Source organism: Ochlerotatus camptorhynchus, unplaced genomic scaffold (genome assembly GCF_037179485.1).
Source record: "Ochlerotatus camptorhynchus isolate MF236.1 unplaced genomic scaffold, CSIRO-AGI_Acam_v1.1 ptg000361l, whole genome shotgun sequence".
Lineage (NCBI taxonomy): Eukaryota > Metazoa > Arthropoda > Insecta > Diptera > Culicidae > Ochlerotatus > Ochlerotatus camptorhynchus.
The window spans coordinates 14,208,621-14,231,174 of NW_027040849.1; the positions used below are offsets into that span (position 1 = coordinate 14,208,621).

General features: G+C 41.7%; 1 protein-coding gene across 1 annotated transcript in view; it reads right to left on the minus strand.

The window, feature by feature from the left end:
- Positions 1–404: 404 nt before the first annotated feature.
- Positions 405–22,554, minus strand: part of LOC135709443 (roundabout homolog 1-like) — a 380,698-nt gene continuing 358,548 nt past the window's right edge. Inside the window, exons 10-14 of the mRNA XM_065231778.1 lie at positions 2,902–3,330; positions 1,380–2,396; positions 1,154–1,316; positions 648–1,095; positions 405–586 (exon numbers count right to left, since the gene is read on the minus strand). Of these exons, the coding sequence (XP_065087850.1) occupies positions 923–1,095; positions 1,154–1,316; positions 1,380–2,396; positions 2,902–3,330 (1,782 nt within the window). The 3' untranslated portion in view covers positions 405–586; positions 648–922. The remainder of the gene's footprint in view (positions 587–647; positions 1,096–1,153; positions 1,317–1,379; positions 2,397–2,901; positions 3,331–22,554) is intronic.

Consider the following 22,554-nt stretch of genomic DNA (forward strand, 5'->3'; position numbering starts at 1 on the left):
GAACTATTCCACAAATGGTTTGGATGATACGCAGAACACGTCGTTAAGCAAATTAACCATACAATTTTTATTGGGGAAGCACTCACCTTGTCTATGTTCAATAAATTGTCGGCACCTTCCCTTTGGACCTTATTTTCCCAATGCTCGATTCCCTTTTGCGACTGGACTGCGAGATATTTTCCAAAGGAACTGTCATCAAAATAATTTCCATCACCGTCGATTTTTTTTTTTACTGAAATCTATTTATTGGCTCTTGGAATTAGGCTTCTGCATTTATGTAAAGTCTGTCTGTCAAATAAATATATCTGCTACTCATCTGTATCTATTTAGTCGAATAGTTCGGTTTTTTGTTATCTACAGCTTTGGAAGCATTTTGTAAATAGTAGTGGCCCGATTTACGTCAGTTTAATTTTAAAGGATTGATGCAATGGCACTTTGATGGGCGAAGACTCACCATTCGGGAGGACCTAGCTCCCATTGATTGGTGTGAATGAGATCTTCCTGCTACAGCAGCACGTTTTCATCGCAAGAATCGTTCCCATCAGCAGCGGGAATGTCCAATTCGGAGAATGTGCTATCTGGCAACCTGTTGAGATACAAAGAGCTTTAGATTCTCGTTCGAAAATCTTCATCGAAGATCGCCTCACCAAAAGGGCTCAATTGCTTCCAGCCCGTAATCGTCGTGGTATTAACTTTCTTTCGCGGAACTTATTGGGGGGGAACTTCAAAGTGATCGTCGTACAGCAGGCCGTTCCCCTCCCTCTACTGCATGCAATTTAAATCCACGAAAGTGATTGTTGTTAACATCTTGTCTCTACCGGACGCCCCCCGCCTTTGGCGATCGCTAGTAGAAATGGATCGGCGGGAAGGCATCCGTTGGACTGATCAGGTAGTGATTGTTGATGCGAGCGGTGGCGAGGTCTCACTTGTAGCCACTGGTACGTCGCGAACAGTAGGAACTAGCTTGGGAACTGGACATGGTACCGACCAGCTCCGACGGATACACGTGATTCAGATGGTTGATGTCCAATGGCTGCGGAGCCGGTGGTGGATGCTCCGGTGGTGGCGGCAGGTAGTCAACCCAATTGGGTGGGACTGTTGAAAATGTAGGACTCAGAAGCTGTTGCAAAAATAAAAGAAGATCTTCAGTTACCTTGATTCCCATTCGGTGGCCTTGGATATCCGTAGAACGACCGGAAACTGGAAGACGTCGACGAGAAGGTATCGTGACCCTGATAGCTCAGGTCACCGTTCTCGCTGTGAGGAATCCCGTTGATGAGCATGGTAGTAGCATAAGGAGTTGGACTCTCCGGAGACTGTGGAAGCAAATGATCATGTTACTTGGTCACCCAATACCATCCAACACCCACCGATCTTACCTTTCGACAGTTGTAAAACGACGTAACTCCTCTTGGGTCTACCTCGGCGTAATCCGTACCACCATCGGACATCGCTTGATTCGGATAGATCTGATTCCCTTCCAACAGTTTAATCGAACTTAAACCCGAGTCCTTATCGGTATCGCAGGTTCTCCAACCGCGGTCGATCCAAATCCCATTGTCCTTCCGCGAAACGCTTAGGTTCGGCAAATCCCGTCTCGCTCCGATCGGAACCGTCACAACTGGTTTACCCAAACCTTGTCGACGCTTGAAAAAGATCACCCCACCGATGATCGTAAACAGCAGGATTACGAACAACGACAGCACCACGAAGATCATAAACCACGTCTCGTGCAGAAAGTTATGATGGCGAAAATTTTCGTACTCATTGTAGCTATTGTGAACTCCTTGAGGAACGATCACAAACGATGGGTCCATCACCAGATGCACCGGTTTCGAGTATGGTCCAAGGCCAACTCGGTTGAACGCCCCTACCCGAATGCTGTAGCTCGATCCTGTTGTCAGGTTGTTCAGCATCACCGATGTCGTACTCGCATTCAGTGTCATCTGGGCCAATAGCTTCGATATATTCCCCACCTTGACTTGGATCTTGTAGCCCTGCAGGACACCATTCAATTGATCCTTCGCTGGTGGACTCCATCGAACCCACCCAGCGGTCAGGTTTAGCATACCGGTTTGTATGTTGCCAGGCGCAGCCGACGGCAGATCTTCCATCGTTTGTACAATTCGGGCATTACTCGGTTGACCTTCTAGGTTTTTGAAGTACGGCGTTAGGAAGAATTCGTACTTGGTAAATTTGGACAGATTGGTGATAATGTGCTGCTCGATTTCGTTGTTCGGAATTGATAGCATCGAGTAGCGCTGGGTTTTCGAGTCTAGCTCCCGGTAGCGTACGTAGAACCCTTCGACGTACTGCTCCGAACTGCTCACATGCAGGAGCCACTCCAGCCGAACCGATGTGGACGACAGCGGGATGATGTCGATCAGTTCGAGAATCTGAGCAAGAGAATAATCGGATGTTGTAAACCAGTTTAGTTATCATAAAACTATCATCGATATCAATTTCAAATTCATTTAATCAGATGCTCCCATCCTTGAGTTGTCCTTAAAGAAAATCCAATTTCATCAACCCTGGCAACTCATCACAAGGATGTGGCCGTTAAATGGAAAAACCACAAAATGACTGTCATCTGTCAGTCAATCCGGTCCCCGAAAGACTGCTTCCATCATGCTACATATACGACGCACATATGAGCCATCTGTAGAAAGCCACATCGCATTTATCATTCTGTGAAATTAGTTCCACCCCTGCACATTCGGAATAGATCCATCTCAAACTTCATCGCACATATGCGTCCGCTCGAAACCCGTCATCGTCGTAATATAGGTCAACTAATAAATCACAACAAGTGAGCCATGTCCATCTAGTACACACCTCCCTCCACCCCAAAGGACATCAACGAACGTCGAAAAAGATAACATTAATGATGATGACACCTACCTTCCCGCTGAGAACGTTCCGTGCGCTTTCCAGCTCCTCCGGCACGGTGACGCGGTCGTCCGACGAAAGCGTTCGGATTGGCACCGAGACGGACGAGGGGGCCGAAAACCCGTACGCATTTTCCGCTCGAACGACAAAAATGTAGGACGTTTCCGGACGGAGGCCGGTGACGGTGGCAGTGTTGCCAGCCAGCTGGCGCAGGGAGATTTGCCAACCACTTTCGGCCGGGTTGTCTTGGGAGTTGCCGTCCGGGCTAAATTGTTCTATGGTGTAGGTGAGGGAACGGGATTTGTCCAGCGGTGCATTGCGGGACCAAGCCAGCGTTACGTTGCTGTTGGTGATGTTTAGGGCTTTGGGCGAACCGGGAGCCGTCGGGAGAAGTTCAGAGTTGAATGTTCGCTGCTGCGATGCGGGAAGGTTGTCTTCGACCTGGAAAATTGAAATTATTCCTTATTATTAAATTGTGAGTACCTGAAAATCCTGCACACAGCAAAACTTTTTTTCAATTTACATTTGGCACATTTATGTATTTTCTGTCTTTGATTTTACGTGAAAGTATTTAATAATTAGCTAATTTGAATTGAGTTTTACATGTATCTGTGTTTTTCCCAGACAGTGTTAATTTCAATTGATATTAATTGAGTTTTCAACTAATACCGTTATCATTTTACATGAACGGGTCAATTTCATTAATTGAATTACTTATGAAATGTAATTTCGTATTTAAAAACCTACTCCAGTTTGTAGTTGATAATTACAAAATATTTTTATCTGCACACTTAGAAAAAATCATCTGAATTTAGGTGCTCTGAGAGTGACATATACGAGCGTCAATGTTGACATACATTTGAGTCATAACAGACGCGAAATATAGCTCAGTCAAGCGTACTTTTCGTTGAGCAAAGCACTTTTCAGTCTCGGAGCACTTAATTTTACATGACATGCTTGTTTATGTTTCATCTATTATGTCAAAGATGAGTTCCGTCACGTGTAAAATTTGTTATTTCTAAGTGTTCTAAGAGCACCTAAATTCAGATGATTTTTTCAAAGTGAGTAGTATTAAAAATGTATTGGTCTAGAATCATGGAAAATTTCCAAACATTTATAGGATAAGTGTTCCAACTATGGTATATGGATTAGTTATGGTACAATCCTTAATAGCCAATAGTACCAGTTTTGGCTTGGCGCAAATTAAAGCAGTACTAAACCTGGTGCACTTCCTCTTTTACAAATTATATTGGATCACATTGAACATGAGCATATTTCATGACCAAACACCACATTAACGTTTAGATTTCGTTAAGAAACAGAACCTATGCATCAATTGTACTGTCAAAAGAAGCACCACACGTTGCTTCATCTCCCATCGTCTATATCCATGATTGCGACTGAAGCTCCACCACACACCCAAACCACTGAAGCTGCAAGCCCAATGCTGCAACAACTGCTTGCATCAAATCCCAAACTTTTGCATTCTCCTTCGGTTTCGCTTCATAACGACTCCGCTGTCGCTTCGATCGATCGTTCGTTTTCGTTCTGCCGCCGTCGGAAGTTGCACCCCATGTGCCTTCGTCGGGTTACAGTCATACCTCCTTCTACCTCCAGTCAATCCGTCACACCAATCAACGTTGGTAAATGCACAGTAATCTTGTCTACTGCTCTAGTGAATGTCCACGACAATCGAGGAAATTGTTATGTTGCTCGTGTTCTTTTGGATAGTGGCTTGCAATCAAGCTTCATATCCGAGTCACTGTACCAACGTTTATCAATCAACCGAACAATGGTCAACATGCCTGTTAGTCCTGGAGGTAAACCAGCCCCAGACTGAAAGCCTCCTTAATAAAGAAAACTTAACTTAACATGCCTGTGAGTGGCATCGGTCAAGCTGGTGTCAACGAACGATACACAGTTCATGATTTGGTTCACGAACATTCCCGCTGGACTGCCTGGTGCTACCAAATCTTACGCTAAATCTTCCAACAAAGACGGTTGACATAGGTCCTTTTAAAACACCAAAATATTTACCACTAGCCGATCTACAGTTCTAGCTTAGTCCTGGTTTGATTTGATCATCGGCGCTGAGCATTTTCCGTTCATTCTGCTGCCCGAGCAGATACCGTTCGATGATCAACTACGACCGCTCCAAAAGACCAGTTTCGGATCACTCCGGTGGCGCAAAAGGCATCCAAGGACACTTTGCTTGAAGCCGGTGTTTTTGGCTCTTTGGTTCGATTATACGTCAGTTATCTACAGCTGATGTAAACATTACGAGTTTCAGCTCCGTTTATACGTTTGTTTGAACGGCCATGGTAACGTTCTGGTATTGATGAAAGTTTATCAAGTGTTTAGTGTTTTCAATTGTTCTCTTGGTGTTTTTCAGTTGAGTTTCTATCGCTCTACGCAATTATTAGAAAGAAGTGCATGAAAGTGAGTTCACGGTGGCTTCAAGAATAAATAACCATCCTATCGCTTGGTCATGCTCGGAAGGGTGAAACTCATGGCTAAAACGCTGTCCAGACTGGAGAGTTATAACATGTTATAACGGTTGTCAACTAATTGCAACACAGAAACCACCATCAAGATAGCGCTATAACATGTTATAACTCTGTAGTCTGAGCGTACTATAAGCCATGATGATGGTAACGTATGGCCGAAGCTTAAAATCATTCCAACATCAACGCCACCGCTATCACTGACGGCAGCTTCAAGAATCAATGGCCGTGCCAGAGGATTGTTTCGGATACGTCTTCTCGCAACTTCAATCACCACTTGTTTGTTTTCCTGACACGCAGTTGAACAATTCCGAGAAGTAGAGAAATTAGATTCTGACGAGCCGAAGAACAACACTTCGCAGTTCCTTCTAGTTTCAATTCAGATGATGAATACACAGTGAATCTACCAGAGAGCGTTACCATTTTGCTCAGGTGAAGCCCAGCGCTTGTGCTATGAAGTATTCAAGGAGGAATATAAACGTCTCTGTCGTATGGAGGAGTTTCCTATCAACGAACATTTGCTGCTATGGCCAGGCATGGAAAATCATTTACATTCATTTCATGCATTCATTTACATTCATTTGCCTCTAATTTTTTCAGCAACAGTATTCCACAAAATGATGTATAGAGCTTTTGTAGGTTTTGTTATTAGCTACAACTTTTGCCGACAACTCAAATCTGTATCTCTTATGCATCACGAACTAGAGCAGGCAGAACTTGTTACTGTTTTTCAGTGAATGTAAAATACATTCACTGAAAAACAGTAGTGGCTTCTGTTCGCTCTGGTTTGTCATGCATAAGAGATACGGATTTAAGTTGTTAACAGAAGTTGTAGTTAATAACAAAGCCTACAAAAATTTCATACATTATTTTGCGGAATTCTGTTGTTGAAAAAAGTTAGGGACAAATGAATGTAAATGAATGCACGCAATGAATGCAAATGATTTTCCATGCCTGGCTATGGCAAACCTTCCAGGCTCCGAACTAGTGTAATACTGCCACTGCCACGTAGACAATCAATTCGGTTATAGTGAAAACCCAAATTGCTTCATTCAACAGCTAGCCCTCTACACGCTTGAAAATAAATTTCTAGTCAACAGCTCAATCCTTCATGACTTGTATTCACAACCGTCCGCATGCAAGTTACCAGATTTTTTTTTAATATCGGTAGCTTCTCTAAACTTTTATTGGTACTTATTGGTAGGCCGTCTTAAGAAGGCTTCCCGAAACTTATAACCTTTGTGAGCGGGGGAAGGAGCCATCAGTCCTTCAACCTCACACATTGGATTGTCAAATCTAGAGTTGGTGTATAGACTTCTCTGACGTTTGTGAATTTCACAGCCAAGTCTACCTATTGAACTGTCAAACCGACTACCAATAGTGCAAAGCAAACAAACATTACCATGCAATGAAAGGTCCACGAAAGGTATTGCAATAAAGTATAAAATATAGTCGAAGAAATGGTCATAAAAACGCAGTGAGCATTAAATTGCCATGGGATACGTTTGGTAATCTGTAATAAGAATTTCAACTATTTTTGTTAAGATAATTTGACAAAATCACTGATATAATGATTTACTGCAGCCGCTATGTTGACGGAGGATTACGTCTTTCGGCAACATATTGGAAGTGCAATTTCCAAAAACCAAAATCAACCGCGTTACGAAATGTGGTCAAGTTTTGACCACTTATAACTTTCTCAATAGAAATTGGCCATTAATTCAAAGCAAGCCAATCGATTGGAATGTCATCTACAAATCTGCTAAAATGAACACTTTATCAATTTTTATTTATTAATTTATACACACCTAGAAAGCAACATGTAAATTTAGGTGCTCTGCGAGTGACATATACGAGCGTCAATTTTGACATAAATTTGAGTCATAACAGACGCAAAATGTAGCTCAATCAAACGTATTTTTCGTCGAGCAACAAACTATGCAGCTTCGGCGCACTTAATATTACATGACATGTTTGTCACGACTCATCTTTTATTTCAAAGACGGACTCCGTCACGTGTAAAATTAGATATTTGTAAGTGTGTAGGATATTTTTTAATGTTTAGTCTAGTCTAGTCTAGTCTACACATACACAGCCAGTACTTGAAAGAATCCTGGAAAATGATACATCTATCATTTTTCTTGTCATTATTAATGCCTGCTGCACATCAAGGATGTGAAACAAACAATAAAGCGGCCAGGCCTACTGTGTAGCGTTTAGTTAATTTTTGTGGAAGTGAATGTTTACCATGTCTACTTAATAAGTATAGACAGTGGTTAACATTTAATCCACAGGTAATCAAAGAGCGGGGACATACCGTACCAACCGCTCCGTATGCAGGATTTGAAAATAGGCTATATAAATCGTTGGGAGTGACAGAGCTAAGAAAGTTAATGTACACTCCTTGGTTGTCCGATCTCCTGGGATGGAACACAGGTATTTACCCCTTGTGTTCGAGCGTACAGTCCTCCCTCCGTACAAGCGTATACGGCACCGCCAACCCACTGCCATCCCTCAATCGATCCAGCCGACCTCAGTCGAAGGACAACAGAGAGCGGTGTGCGGACGTAACCTATACGGAGGGAATGCTGTATTCGCCTAGGTTATAGCGCCCTTGCTCGCTACCATTTTCTTCTAGCGGTTGGGACCTGAGCACTAACTCTTGTCCTAGCCCTATATGGCATATGGTTATAGCGCCATTACTCGCTTTCTGAAAAGAGAAGAAGGGAAGGGAAGGAGAGGAAAAGGACTTGGGAAAAGGAAATGCGGAATTCCTTTCCTCATTAGTATTTGTATCGTCAACTTTTATGAAAACTATATAAATAATTTTTCCTTGGTCAGAGGTATTATTACGACATTTGAATAAGATTGTCTTATCATTTTTTATTCAAAATTTAATGTTATAATGATCAACATAGCTTTGGATTATCCAATATAAATCGGTAACACTGTCCTGCAACCGATGATTTTTCTAATCCGAAAACTAAAAGTTACGAAAAAGCACTTAGGCCTTCATTAAGTTCCACTTTCACGCGACGTTCAATGTTTCGCGGTTTGCTCTTTACGCATTGTTTAGGCTATCATAACAAGCTATGACCAACGTGACGATTGCTTAAGCCCTGGTTAAACAAGTAAACAAGTTATTAAAATGAAATCATGTTCCCGAAAGCAGTCAACAATGTATCTTAAACCGGATCAAGCGTGCGCCCTATTTTTCTAAACATTCCGACGCGTTCCGCCCAATATCTATCAATTACGTTTTTCTAGAATAGTAGCCTGGGATAAATCCTAATTCGACCGACACGTGTTTGTTGAAAAATTATATTCTGCCTAATATCAGTAGTCAGTAGTCATTAGGAAACCTGTTACTATATTACCACATATGTATCCTTCTTTCATGAATTTGTTTTACGAACATGATCTAACACAACCTTTTTCTATGACAAAACTATATTCTGATAAAATTGGATCATTGCCTAGACCAACTATTGAAACTAAAGAACAAAACAATTGGCCACGTGTCTGGAATAATATTAACTTAAAGAACCTGAACTCAAATGAAAAATCTATTCCTAATTTACTTTATAATAGGAAAATTGATCACAGAGCTCATTTGTATCGCATAGGTATTGCTGACAACCCTAATTGCTTATCATGCGGATTCCTCGAAGATCTTGAGCATATATTTTGTAAACGTTTTTCGGTCAATCAGTCATGGAACTATTTTATTAGACATTTACTAAACAGATTTGATCCTCGTTTAATGCGCTTCTTAACCTTTTCCAGTTTGATTGCTCCAACCTTAGTAGAGTTTAGCAGGGATGACAAAATTATGATTCTAAGAAAATTTGTTCAGTTTAGTCAATATATTTTGGAAACAGAACGACATATGATCTCCTTGCCTAGCTTCAAATTCTTCTTAGAAATAAATGCCTATAATTAGTTTAGAATAGCTTAGCTTGTAAGACATGTTTATATGTTAGGATTAGAATAAAGATTTTATAAAAAAAAACAGACTAATTTTGACACATTTGACTGATGCAATTTTTCATTCGTTCATTTATTGTATGTACTGTATGTATCTACAATCACACTCGTGTCTGGCAGTGGTATTATGTATAAAATCTACCTGTATACGAGAAGAAGCGAATTTTGAGTTTGCTTAAACGGTTGTGCAGTTTACTCATAAATCGGAAATAGTTCAGGAATTCAGCGATGAGTAAATTTGCTCATGTTTTTGCAGGATTTCCAGGAAAAAAAATTCCCGAATATGAGAAAAGTAAAGATTGGATTCTCTCAGTCTTCATAGACTAAGAAAACCTTTGCCATTTTTTTTTTTGAGTTTTTCCAACGGAAAACATGAGGCAAATTTACTCATCGCTGAGTTTCTGCACTCTTTGCGATTATGAGCAAACTAAACTCAAATTTAAGTTGATCTCATTGGCCGTGCGGGATAGTCCTGAGAATCCAAGAAATCATGGAAAAGCTCGCTCCTTAATTCTGGCGGAATATTTCCCCGTTTGAATTGGTCAATGACATTTCAAACGGCTGCCATGCCACGTGTGTTTGTTTACAATCTAACTCCCACTGTCTGGCAGTGGCATTATGTATTAAATAAGTTCTTATGAACGCAAGAAGCTTGGACCCGGGAGTTAGACCGTAGCTCAAATAGCCTCTAGATAAAAGATTGACGGGTATTTAGTAATTTAAATGATCGTCTCAATTTAGAGGGATAAGTCCTGTCCAATCTTCCTAATCTTGTATTTTTTAAATGGCTGCATCTTTGAATATTTCTGATTCCTCCTGGGCTAAAACTCATAATGATGAACAAAATTCCACTAGAGTTATATCATTGCTGAGATCCAGAGACCACGTCCGGGCCGCAGGCCGCACGCTGGGAAGTGCTGTTATAGAGGAAAGAGGAACTAAAAGGCAAATAAACTTAGCTGAACGTTGCTGCGCTTTATTCGGAACGGAGGGCACCTCATGCAATGGAAAGGGAAGGATTTGATGATTTTCACTTAATGCACTTTTCAACACAACTTCTGTACATTCAATTAACACTTTTTAACACTGAAATTGTAAATTTTCCACATTTTCACAAGAACGAAAACGACGCAGCAAAACAAAACACGTCATTTTCGCAGCGCTGCCTACTTCGATTCGTAGGATATTTTTTAATGTTTGTATAAAAACAAAATTCGTTCCCTAGTACAGGTTCCCCCGGGGTCACTCCGGTGGCTCCGCAAGTGGCCAATGTGGTCAATGATCCATTTAAAGTTTTTAGAAATCCTACTGAAGAAAGACGTGTCACACGGCATGTTTTGAGTGAATATACGAACTGACCGCACTCAGAACCCTCCGTCAGGATCGGGTCTAGGAAAATGGTCATATCTCGGTTCATTTCGGGGCCAATTTTAGCTCTTGGTGCGTCATTCGCTTTGAAAATGGTTATATTTTTAGCGTATGAACAAAACACAGATTAGTAACGGACACCCTGAGAAAAATTCATCACATATTTAGCAATTTGGACTTCCCTCCGGAAACCTGGAACATCTCCGGTATATGGCAACCGTGGTCACTTCCATTGCCACACCATGAAATTTGATTAGTTTTCCATTTCCTTCCGAATGCTTTTGGAAGAATGAAAATCGGACCATATTTGACAAAGTATCAACACTCCAGAATTGACCAGAAATTTGCCTAGTTATTTTGAATATCCCTTGTAAGTGTGAGTAGGACGAACGGAATACGGAACCAAAAAAGGGAGCATCTCCGCTAGGATACAGACAGAGTAAGTCGATTAAAAGTTAAAAAAGTAGAAGGGTCTGTGCCTAGGGGCACGAACGGAAGCTTGACGTAGGACCGCTAGTGGACGGAAAAATGTGAAAAGCATTTAGTTCTTTTAATTGATAAATTATCTATTATCTCAATTCTTTCCGTTTTTGGATTGTAGGCGTACCAAATTTGTAGTAATCTTTTTCAAAAAGATAGTTGATTAAGAGAATCAATCAAAATCACCTGCGCCCCTGCTTCCAAGTTTGAGTGGTCGTTGGGGGCTTGTGGTTCTGAATATGGACAAACAAGCACAGATAAATTCTATTCCAACTCTTTACTGATGTAAGCTTGATGGCCCTGAAAAGGGCCGTTTTATTGAAAAGGACATCCATGGCCACCTACGCTTGGCGTGTTTAGTGTAGGTGACAGCATCACGGACCTCATTTTCCTGGAACACCTTCAGTACACCTCGTAGATCAGACCGGAGATACGTCAGACACCGCCACGGCGAGCCAGACGACGGATGGTGGTTATCTCGAAGAATTTGCGATGACGATTTGCCACGACCAGTCAATTGTTGCTTGTTGTGTTATAGCAGAGTGGACTATCCACCACCTTCCTACTGTTGCTATTGCTGACCACGCCGTCCGAAGTGAAAATGAGCTGATACCAGTAGTAGTAAAATTTACGTTTATTTTCTGGGTTTTATGTTTCAACATTTGATTTAACATTTCAATTGGTTAGCCTTTGGCTCTTCATCTTTGTTCTAGTTAATTGGTTATTCTAATGTGATGATTGCGTTTAGCGCTAATTTACAGGATACCCTTTGTGGGATTGTTTTGGTTTGAATTTAAAAATTTGATAACCTACCTACTTGAGCACCTAACTACTGAAACTAGGTTGCCAAATCAAGAATGATCTGGTGGTTTGATCGCAGACAGGCGACTCTGAACCTTTCCAGCGTGGAAGTCTTTCGCTCCTCGAGTGTTTGAAGACCGGCCAGGTGGTGAATCTCAGAATTACGAGTTCGCGGTGGGCTGTTAAGGATCATTCTGAGGATCTTGTTTTGGATCCTCTGAAGCTTTAAGTGGTGGCACTTTGCACAACTCTCCCAGATTGGCATACCATACTCAATAGCCGGCAGAATGATTTGCTTGTGGACAGCAAGCTTGTTTTTGAGGGACAGGGTGGACTTCCTGTTTATCAGAGGGTAGAGCGACCTGATCAAGATGTTACACTTGGTGGATGTCTTGTCCACATGGGATCGGAATAGCAATTTGCTATCGAGGGTGAGACCAAGGTAGACTACTTCACTCGACCATTCAATGGGAGTGCTATCAAGATGGATCTTGACGTTAGCAGGCGGAACAAGCCGAGGTGAATACGAATGTGGAAACAGAATGGTTTGTGTTTTAGCTGCATTGATACAAATCTTCCAGCTCCTAAAATAGTCGGGCAAAACATCCAGGCCTGATTGTAGTTTACTCGCCAGAGCACGGATCACTCGACCCTTATAGATGATGGAGGTGTCATCTGCGAACATTGACAGGATACCACCACCCGGCAGGGGAGGAACGTCTGACGTGAAAATGTTGAATAGGATAGGCCCAAGCAGGCTACCTTGAGGGACCCCTGCATCAACGTTGAACGTATCAGAGGAGACATTGTTCAAGTAGATCTGGAATGATCTGCCCGACAAGTAGTTTTTGATGATCTTCACGAGGTAGTTCGGAAAGTTGTATCGATGCAGCTTGTACACTAGACCATCATGCCAGACATTGTCGAACACCTTCTCGACGTCCAACAATGCCATGGCAGATGTATTGGAAACGGACTTGTTCCGCTTGATGATGTTAGTAACCCGTGCGAGTTGGTGGATGGTAGAGTGGCCTTTCCTAAACCCGAATTGCTCTTTGAGAAAGATGTTATTATCATTTGAAAACACCAGCAGACGGCTGAGTATCAATTTTTCGAATAGCTTCGAGATGGAGGACAAGAGGCTGATGGGGCGATAGCTTTTGGCACTGGTAGGGTCTTTGCCAGGTTTGTGAATTGGAATAACTTTGGCTAACTTCCAGCATGCAGGGAAGTAGCCAAGCATTAAACACTTGTTGAAGACCACTGCAAGGTGCTTGAAGAAGTCAACACTCAAGTTTTTCAGCTCGAGGTTGACCACTCCATCGACACCAGCGGCCTTCATGTTCTTTGTTGATTTAATCGCTGCTATCACCTCATCAGCCGATATTCTACTTTCGTCAGGGACAATTACGGGGGTGGCAGCGACACTAGCCATTGCCTGTAATACTGCAGGCTCGTGGGGACTCACCATGGCATGGCCAAGGTTATGTGAATTTTCAAAGTGTTGTCCAAGAGCATTGGCCTTTTCAAATGGGGTTATTAGTAAAGATGGGTCCGAATTTTGGTTAGGAGAGGAAAGGGGAGGAATTGGCCTCGGCTTATTTTTCAAAATCTTTGCGATTTTCCAGAATGGCTTAGCACAATCTGGGAGAGAGCGAATCTTGTTTGCAAAATCGATATTTCTGAGATCCACCATCCTGGCTTGGATGATTTTGCTCAAACGGTTGCAATTGGTCTTCAGATTAGGCAGCCCAGTACGCTGGAACTGCCTACGGATCGTGTTGCGGAGTCTAATGAGGTCTTTAGTAGGCCTGTCAAGGTTCAGAGTGTTACTCACCTGTCTGGATACTGGCACATGTAGCTCCCTGGCCCGGGAAATTGCTTGATCGATGGAGCGCAGACACCGGTCAACATCTTCGGACGATTCCGGTTGGACATCGTAGTCTATAGCGGTGTCGACGCAATGTTGGAACTGACCCCAGTCAACACGATGATAGTTGCGCCGGAAAGCTTCAAATCGATTTACGGAGGATCCCACCTCAGTCACCACTGGGTAGTGGTCCGAGCTGAGTTCCTGATAGGTGATAGGTTGAGCGATGTTGTTGCCCATGTTGCTGATGAATATATCGATGGTAGCGTGAACACCGGACCGACTCAACCGGGTGGGAGTTTCCGGACTCAAGATGTTGTACTGCGCTTCCTGCAGGTCGTTGTTCAGGATGGTGCCGTTTTGATTGCGCCGATTGTTGCCCCAAGCTTGATGTTTGGCGTTCAGGTCACCAGCGATGATAAAGTTTTCCCGTCGTCGTGTTAGCTTGATAATATCTCGTCGCAGATCTGCTGCCGATCCGTCCCTGATGTTGACTTGTTTGGGGCAGTAAGCCGCGACGATGGTGATGGGGCCGATAGGAGTAGAAACTTCCACCCCTACGGCTTCGATGATCTTCAGCTGAAAGCTGGGCATCAGTCGACAGCAGATGTTTCTCCTTATTGTAATAGCCACTCCTCCTCCTCCAGAGTTGGTTCGATCTAGCCTCACGAGCCGGAAATCGGGAAGGTAGACGTTTGTTTCAGGCTTCAGGTGGGTTTCAGTTATGATGGCAATGTCGATGTTTCGTTCATTGAGAAACTCAACAAACTCGATGTTTTTGCTCTTCAAGGAGCAAGCGTTCCAATTTACGATCTTGATGGCTTCACGGTCCATACTTAGTGACAAGGGACAGGGCAGCATGAAGCTGTTCAGATCGAGTCTTGCAGGTGCGCAAGATGATGATGACCTCGGCCACGAGCGTCACAAGTTCCTCCGAGGTGAACGGAGAATCGTCGACAGGCTCACCTGAGACAACACCAGCGTATGATAAACCAGGGGCGGTGGAGGGACCTGGCATTGGCTGGGCAGCAGCAGCAGCGAGACGATGCTGGACTGTTCGATTGTTAGGAATACTCACATGCTTGACTTGTTGGTTGTTGAGCGGAAGTGGTTCTAAGTTCGGAACATGTCGACGGGGCTGGAGAGCTGGGTACTGGACTTCCGTGTGTGCAGGAGGCGAACGATGATTACGGAGGCGACCGGGCTGATTATTGATCGTAGCCTTCCGACGGATATTGATGAACTCCACTCGCTTGGGACATCCGCGATTGGAGGCTTGGTGGTTACCACCGCAGTTGACACACGTTGGCTCGATGTCATCATCTTGCTCACAGGACGCAGTCGAGTGAGTTCCAGCACACTTGCCGCAGATAGTCTTCATATGGCAGTTTTTGGTGCCATGGCCGTAGGAGAGGCAGTTCATACACTGCGTAACATCACGATGTTGGGATTTGTAATGCTCCCAACTGATGATGACCTGAAACAGGTCCCGGATTTTGGATCTCAGAGCCGCTAGACTGGTGGATCCCTTCGTGAAGTGCACCAGGAACAACTGGTCACGGAAGCTGGTGTTGTGGTTGGAACGCCGGTTTATTGGGAACACCGCCTCAGGGTTGAGCCCAAGCCGCTCCAGCTCGGATTTAACCACAGCCGCCTCGAACGACGGTAATCCACGCAATACCATCTTCAGTGGCTTGCTCGATGGCAGATCGTGCGTGAAGAAGTCAACGTTGTTTTCCTTTAGGAAACATCCTGTTTGATTGTACTCCTCCAGGCTGGAGCACATGATTTTGGTGCCGATGCTGCAAAGCTTGAAGCGAGGCAGCAGCTTGTGTTTTGCCAGTTCGGCACGCAGCTTGGCAACATCCTTCTCCGGCGTGAAAAGCGGGGGAATCCGCTCTCTTGCAGCGATGGGAACGACGTCACCATCGCCATTTTCTTCGGGGAGCACCGCAAACTGGTTGGCTTGCAGTACCCGTTTTCCGGCGTCATCCTGCGACGCGCTGTGCTGGATTACCACCTTCTTTGAAGGGCCCGCTGCTGAATCATTGGTACGTTTACGCACCATTTGTTTCGTGTTGGCAAGTTGCAGTAAACTTGCCAGAACGCGCGAAGGTGGCGACGCTTCCACGGCGCAACGCGACAGCACAAACCGAATCGAAACGAGAACTCGAGCGAAAAAGAAAACGAACTGAACAGCTCAACAGTCGAGCAAAGAGTGAGCTGATACCAGACAGCAGCGCTGCTTTATATCTTTTCAGGTTAAAGCGGAATGATGTGCAACCAAGTGGTATAAAAGCTACAAAGACTCCTCCCATTATGAGTAGTTTGCTATCAAGTAGCGATACTGGCTCTTTTCTTTTTGCGTACACGGCGAATGAGAACGACCCAAATTTGAGTTTAGTTCACTCATAATCGCCAAAAGTGTAGGAACTCAGCGATGAGTAAATTTGTCTCATAGTTTCCTGTGGAAAAACCTAAAAATCTGCCAGAAAATGAGGAAATTGACGAAAATATTATTCAGTCTCGGAGTAGTACCAATAGACTGAAGGAATCCAATCTTTACTTTTCTCAAATTCGGGAATTTTTCCCTGGAAAATCTTGGAAAAACCTGGGAAAACATGAGGCAAATTTACTCATCGCTGAATTTCTGCACTTTATTTCTTATTTCGGAGATAATTAAACTCAAATTTGGGTCGTTCTCATTCGCCGTGATAGATATCGGCACCGGTGGTTAGCGTGATTACCTCTCATCCCAGCAGACCTGGGTCCAATCTCAGTCAGCGCCACCGGCATGTTCTATAAGGCATAACATCTCTGGGAGCTGCCTTTCTGGCGTCGGTAGCATTACTCAGTATGGAAAACAAATCTCGTGTCACTTTTCAATAGGTCCTATCTACATTGATCGATTCTCTTCATCGATACTCTCTTTCGTAAATAACTCGGCTTCACAAATGTTTCCTGCCGTCTTCGTCGAATTAGATGCTAGATTGTTGCTTCTTCCATCGAAAATATCCGGCCGTGGCGATTCAAAGTTGATCAAGGTTGATCAAAATAATGTGTACCCCTGCTTCCAGTTTGATTACATGAGCATTTTGTGTAATCATTGGTTCTGAATATGGACAAACAGGCAGACGAATTCTATTCCTACTCTTTAATGTAATAAGCTTAGTGACCCTGAAAAGAGCCGTTTTGTTGCCAAAGTTGGTGATGATTTAACCTCCGAACCAAACAGAGTGCGTCTCTGTCACTTCAAAACGTAGATGACATCCATGGCCGCTTACGCTTGGCGTGTTTCGTGTAGGTGACAGCATCACGGATCTCATTTTTCAGGAACACCTTCAGCACACCTCGTAAATCAGACCGGAGATACGTCAGACACCGCCACGGCGAGCCAGACCACGGATGGTGGTTATCTCGAAGAATTTGCGTTTGGTTCTGAATATGGCGATGAGTGTGTAAAATATTACGCAATTCCAGCCTCCCTATTCGCACGCGCCCGAGGATCGGAGGCGAATGCCACTTCGACTTGTTTCGTCTACTTACTACTCTCTGACGACTGTGCTGGGGAAGCAGCATATGGATGTAGGTAATTGGTGGATTTGCTAGTTAATTCGACGCTTTTGGACAATGCTGGACACTTACCAGTTTTTCAATAGTTTCTTGTTGGAAATCAACATTCGGAAGCATTGTTATCGATGCGTAGCCATATTTCTGATCGATTGGTGATAAAATTATTGACATTGGACCAGGGGCAGCTAAGTTATTAACGTTCAAAATCTTTCTTAATTTGTTACATGTTCCATTTTCGGTTTTCACAAAGTGTACCCCCATATAGAAATCAAAGACGTAGTCCTACGTCAAAAAAAAACACATCTGTTTGGATTGAAGTTGCAAAACGCATGGCGTTCGTTCAAGTTGACTGACTACATGTAAAACAAAACATATGTATTGAACATTTTTCAAAATTACTTTAAATCTGTGATTCTCGGTAGGAAAAGTGAAAAATCGGTAGTTTTGAACCTTTCGTCTGTGAATCGGTAGGCATCCCGGAAATTGGTAGGCATCCCGAAAATCGGTAGGACTACCGATAAATCGGTAGGTATGGCCACCCTGGTAAGAATAACCAACCGTAACGGTGGGCTGCTAAAGGCCCACGCACATTAGATCCGGATCGGACGCGTTGCGGTAAAATGACAGCTGAATCTATTGTCTAATTGTCAAATTAACGCCAACGCAACGCAAACGGATCTAATGTGGGTGGCCCTTAAGCGCTGTCTATTAGCAATCAGGGTTTCCAAAAGCAAATCTGTATTGTTGCTTATAAAAATCTTTTCATCTGCACGGTAAGGAAAAAGTACCCAACACGTTTACCTACTTTTGACTAGTTTGTCTCCTTTTCTACTTCTAATGTTGTCAAAAACGGAGGACCAAACCACCCAACAGAGGTAGTAAAGTGTGGGAACCCAACGTTGCGTATAATCATGTTTACCTACTTTTGGGTGCAACTAACTTACTATTGGGTAGAAAGCTAGTGGATGGGGTAATACCCCTCACCATCCGTCTCCAACGGGGGAGTTTGGTAAAGAGAGATGATCAAACCGATTTGTACCTTCCTAAAAAGTTATCCTTGCTCGTTTCCTACTCTCTAAATACAATTTTCACACTGCCGTACTCTAACGGAACTATCAACTCTATACTTTGATCTCCTCATCTATCGTATAAAAATTACCACTTAAGTCTTTTATTTGAAATTAGCATCTTCAACTACTTCAAATGTTGCTGTATTTGTAAATATCGAAAACGAAAATAGTGACGTCAGTGTAGGGAGCGATGTTGATGTTATGTTCGATAAATTTACCATGCAGTCTGAGGTGAGAGTAAATCGTTTTTTCGATGTAAATACAATTACAAAATTTAACACTTTTTTTTGAAGATCGAAAAGGGATGAAAAAGATCGATCCAAGATCGCCCAATTCTACTAAGCTGTAGCAATGCAAAGAGAAAATCGATGAGAGAATCGATCATCGCGTATACAAACCAACCAAAGTTTTACTGAAAAACAGCAAACGATATTTTTTACCGAAAAAATCAGCTTACATAAACTAACACCCAGTCAAAGAGCTGTCAAAGTGTTAGCATCACAGTCGCAAGTATTTTTGCATTCGTTTACCACCGGTCAAACCGCAGGAGGAGGAAGAGATAAAAAAAAACTACAAATAAATAAAATTATGTAGGTAAGGACACTGGCTCGGACACTGGTTATATTTAATAAATGATACCTGGAAAAGAGTCTGGCGATTTTATCGTTATTATTCGTATATTTGAATCAACGATCTTTTACAGAAGCTGGAAGCTCATATAGTGAAAAGAAGTTCAATTTACTGAATTTAATAGTTTAATCAGCAAAATGTTGCCAAATGTCAGAATTTTGAATGGCTAAAAGATCAGTAAAGAAATATTGCTGATTTTCAGTAAAAGTTTGTCATTATGACAGCATTATTTTGCTGGAACGTTTGCTGATCAAGGCTAAAATCAGCAAAATTTTGCTGATTTTCAGCGATTTAAATTTGGTGTTTAAAGAGGCTTAATTTATATACCCAATCCAGTCACTTTATCATGCTCACTGTCGAAATGCTCGCTTTCGTCGGTTTGTTGTTGTTGTTGTTATTGTCTATTTTTGTGCGAATGAGTTCTTAATTCACTGGTGTTTTTCAACTGTTTTCAAGTTGGCGTAGTTAAAAATAAGTTAGAGTTCAGTAATAGTTTACATAAAGTTAAATTATTAAGTTAAAGTTACGTTAAAGTTTGGTAAAAGATAAATAGAGTTTAAACAGAGTTAAAGTAGTAAAGGTTAAGATAAAGTTTAGTTACATTTAAGTTAAGGGGATTTTTTAAATTGTCGGACAAATTGGGTCGAAGCGTCTTCGTTTTTATCTGAACTTCGCCCATAGGTAGAGTTCATAGATGTATTAACAAAAGTAAATTAAAAAAAAAAACATTTTTTCCGGAAAACCTTAGTTAAAGTTTTCCGATTTTCTTGGGCACCACTAACTTAAAAAATTATAACTTTTGAACCGATCATTGCAAAGTCAAAGTCAATTTACAAAAATTACTCGAATTTTTTTCAATTATTCATTAAAAATACAATTGGAAACTAAATTTGCATGAAGGCTTTCACCATAAAATAAAATTATCAAAAAGAAAAGCTGTGAAAATTGTATGGATTTTTATCAAAAAAAAAAATGTTTTCATGTTTGGAAATTTATAAGCTTTTTTCGGTGGAAATTTCAAGATGGTAGAGGAAATGGCTCTAATGTTGGCCTATGGATCTAAGATTGTGCCCATCGCTAAAAATCTGCTATTTATAAATTTTATCTAGATGAATGCATCATAGACTTCTCTGACGTTTGTGAATTGCACAAGTATTAGTACAGAACATTTGGTAAATTCATTGGTTTTCTTGGACGTATACAAGTATTGTAATGTCGGCCTAAATGCTCCTAATTTGGGCCCATACATAAATTCAGCAATCGACTAAATTTTCAATAGCGACCAAAAATAGCCATTAGTACCGTCCTAATAGACTTCTCTGACGTTTGTGTAATGCATAAGTATTAGTGCAGAGCTCGGGGTAAATTATAAGTTTAGCCGATTGCTGAATTTATGTATGGGCCCAAATTAGGAGCGTTTAGGCCGACATTACATCCATTTCCCCTATCTCATACCTTTTTTAACCTTTTTACCGCTCTTCTTAAAATAAATCAAATTGTTCTTTCTATTCACACGCCGTCTGTACGTAAGAGCTTAAAGTTCAAAAACAGATAAATTGAAGTTTAGTTAAACTTAAAGTTATGTTTAGTTAATAAGATAAATCTTTGTTAAACTTAAGCTAATATTAAGATAAAATCAAGCTTTGATTAAGTTAAATTAGTTAATTACTAAAAGTTTAGTGATAATTTAGTTATAGTTTTATTAAATATAAAATCATGTTAAGGTAAAACATTTGTTAATGTTTAGTTAGAGTTAATGAAATATTAAAATTAAGTAAATTTTATGATAAAGATAGAAGATAATTCAAACTTATGGGGCCTCATAGCCTAGTCAGTAAAGGCACTGTATTACCAAGCCGGATGCGGCGGGTTCGATTCCCGGTCCGGTCGAGGGAATCTTTCGGGTTGGAAGTTTTCTCGCCTTCCCTGAGCATAGAGCATCATTGTGCTTGCCACACAATATACAAATTCATGCATTGGTATTGGCATCGGAAGCTCTCAATTAATAACTGTGGAAGTGCATTTAGAACACTAAGTTGAGAGCACGCAAAAAGCTAATATGCACTAAGCAATAAGCTTGAAATGCGAATAAGAAGAAGAAGAAGCTAATTCAAACTTAGAGTTATGATAAGTTAATAAGATAAAGTTCAGTTAAAGTTAAGTTAAAGTATAGTAAAAGTTATGTTAAAGTTATATCCAGAGAACTTCAGGGAAGTCAGAAGCTCCAACATCTTGTTGGATTTTTTTGAAAGCTTTTGGATGTTCTTGGAACTCAAAATTAAGCTCAATTTCAGTAAACGTTTAATAAAAGTTATGTTTAGTTAAAGTTGGAGCTACAGTAATAAGTTATAGGTAAAATCAAGTAAAATGATTTTTTTTAGGGAACTTCAGGGAAACTTCAGTTTATGAAACTTCTTGGAAGTTGTTGAAAGCTTTTGGAATTTATTGAATGTTCTTGGAACTTTTTAAGAAGTTTTTGGAACTTTTTAGAAGATTATGAAACTTCTTGAAACTTCTTGGAAGTTCTTAGAGTGTCAAGAAATTGCTTGACACCTTATTTGGTTAAGTTAAAGCAAAGTTGAGTTTATATGTTAAAGTTCAGTTAAAGTTAGGTTGATGTTTGGCTAAAGACCCTATTCATCATTTGCGTCTGCGGGCTTCCATAGGCCAACTGGTGAATTGCTGCTTTGCATTTCTGGGGAGTGGTTAAACCAAGCTTCCCAGTTGTAACCGTTCGTTGGACGAAGTACACATTGGCAGCTTGAACATTGGGCCGTATGAATAAAAAGAGTTTACTTTACTTTCCCGTGCTTTTCTTACGGGGAAAGTAAAGTAAACGCTTTTATTCATACGACCTATTATCCACGATGCGCAAGAATAGGTCTCGACTCATCCGGAATAGCCTTTGAATTTGGTCGTTTTTGTACGTTGGATAATCCGACACCAGACGTTCAGCTCCTTCCTGCGCCAATCTATCAATCTATCGCCTTGCGGCAAGTCTGTTTCTTTCTTGCGTACATGACGTTTCTGCTACGATAGCCTGCGGCTGGAATAACATCCTGCTTACCAATGCCATATCGTCGTCACTGGAATCCGAAAAACACAGCGAATAGTACGAGGAATAGTTGTCCATTGTGTTTTGATCAAATCGAAAACTGATGACGTACAGATGGTTTCGTTGTCAAAACGTTCATTACCGATACGGAATGGGACAACTTGTAACTATACTGAAATGTGAGCGCAGTGCGTAGTTAAAATAGCCGCTCACATTTCAACGACCGTTACGGTTGCTCTAATAACGCTTCCATCAAGCGGTGTGACTCCAACAAAGCTGTTTTAACTCTTGGGGCTGGACTACACACTCTAACTTTAATGTACCCAT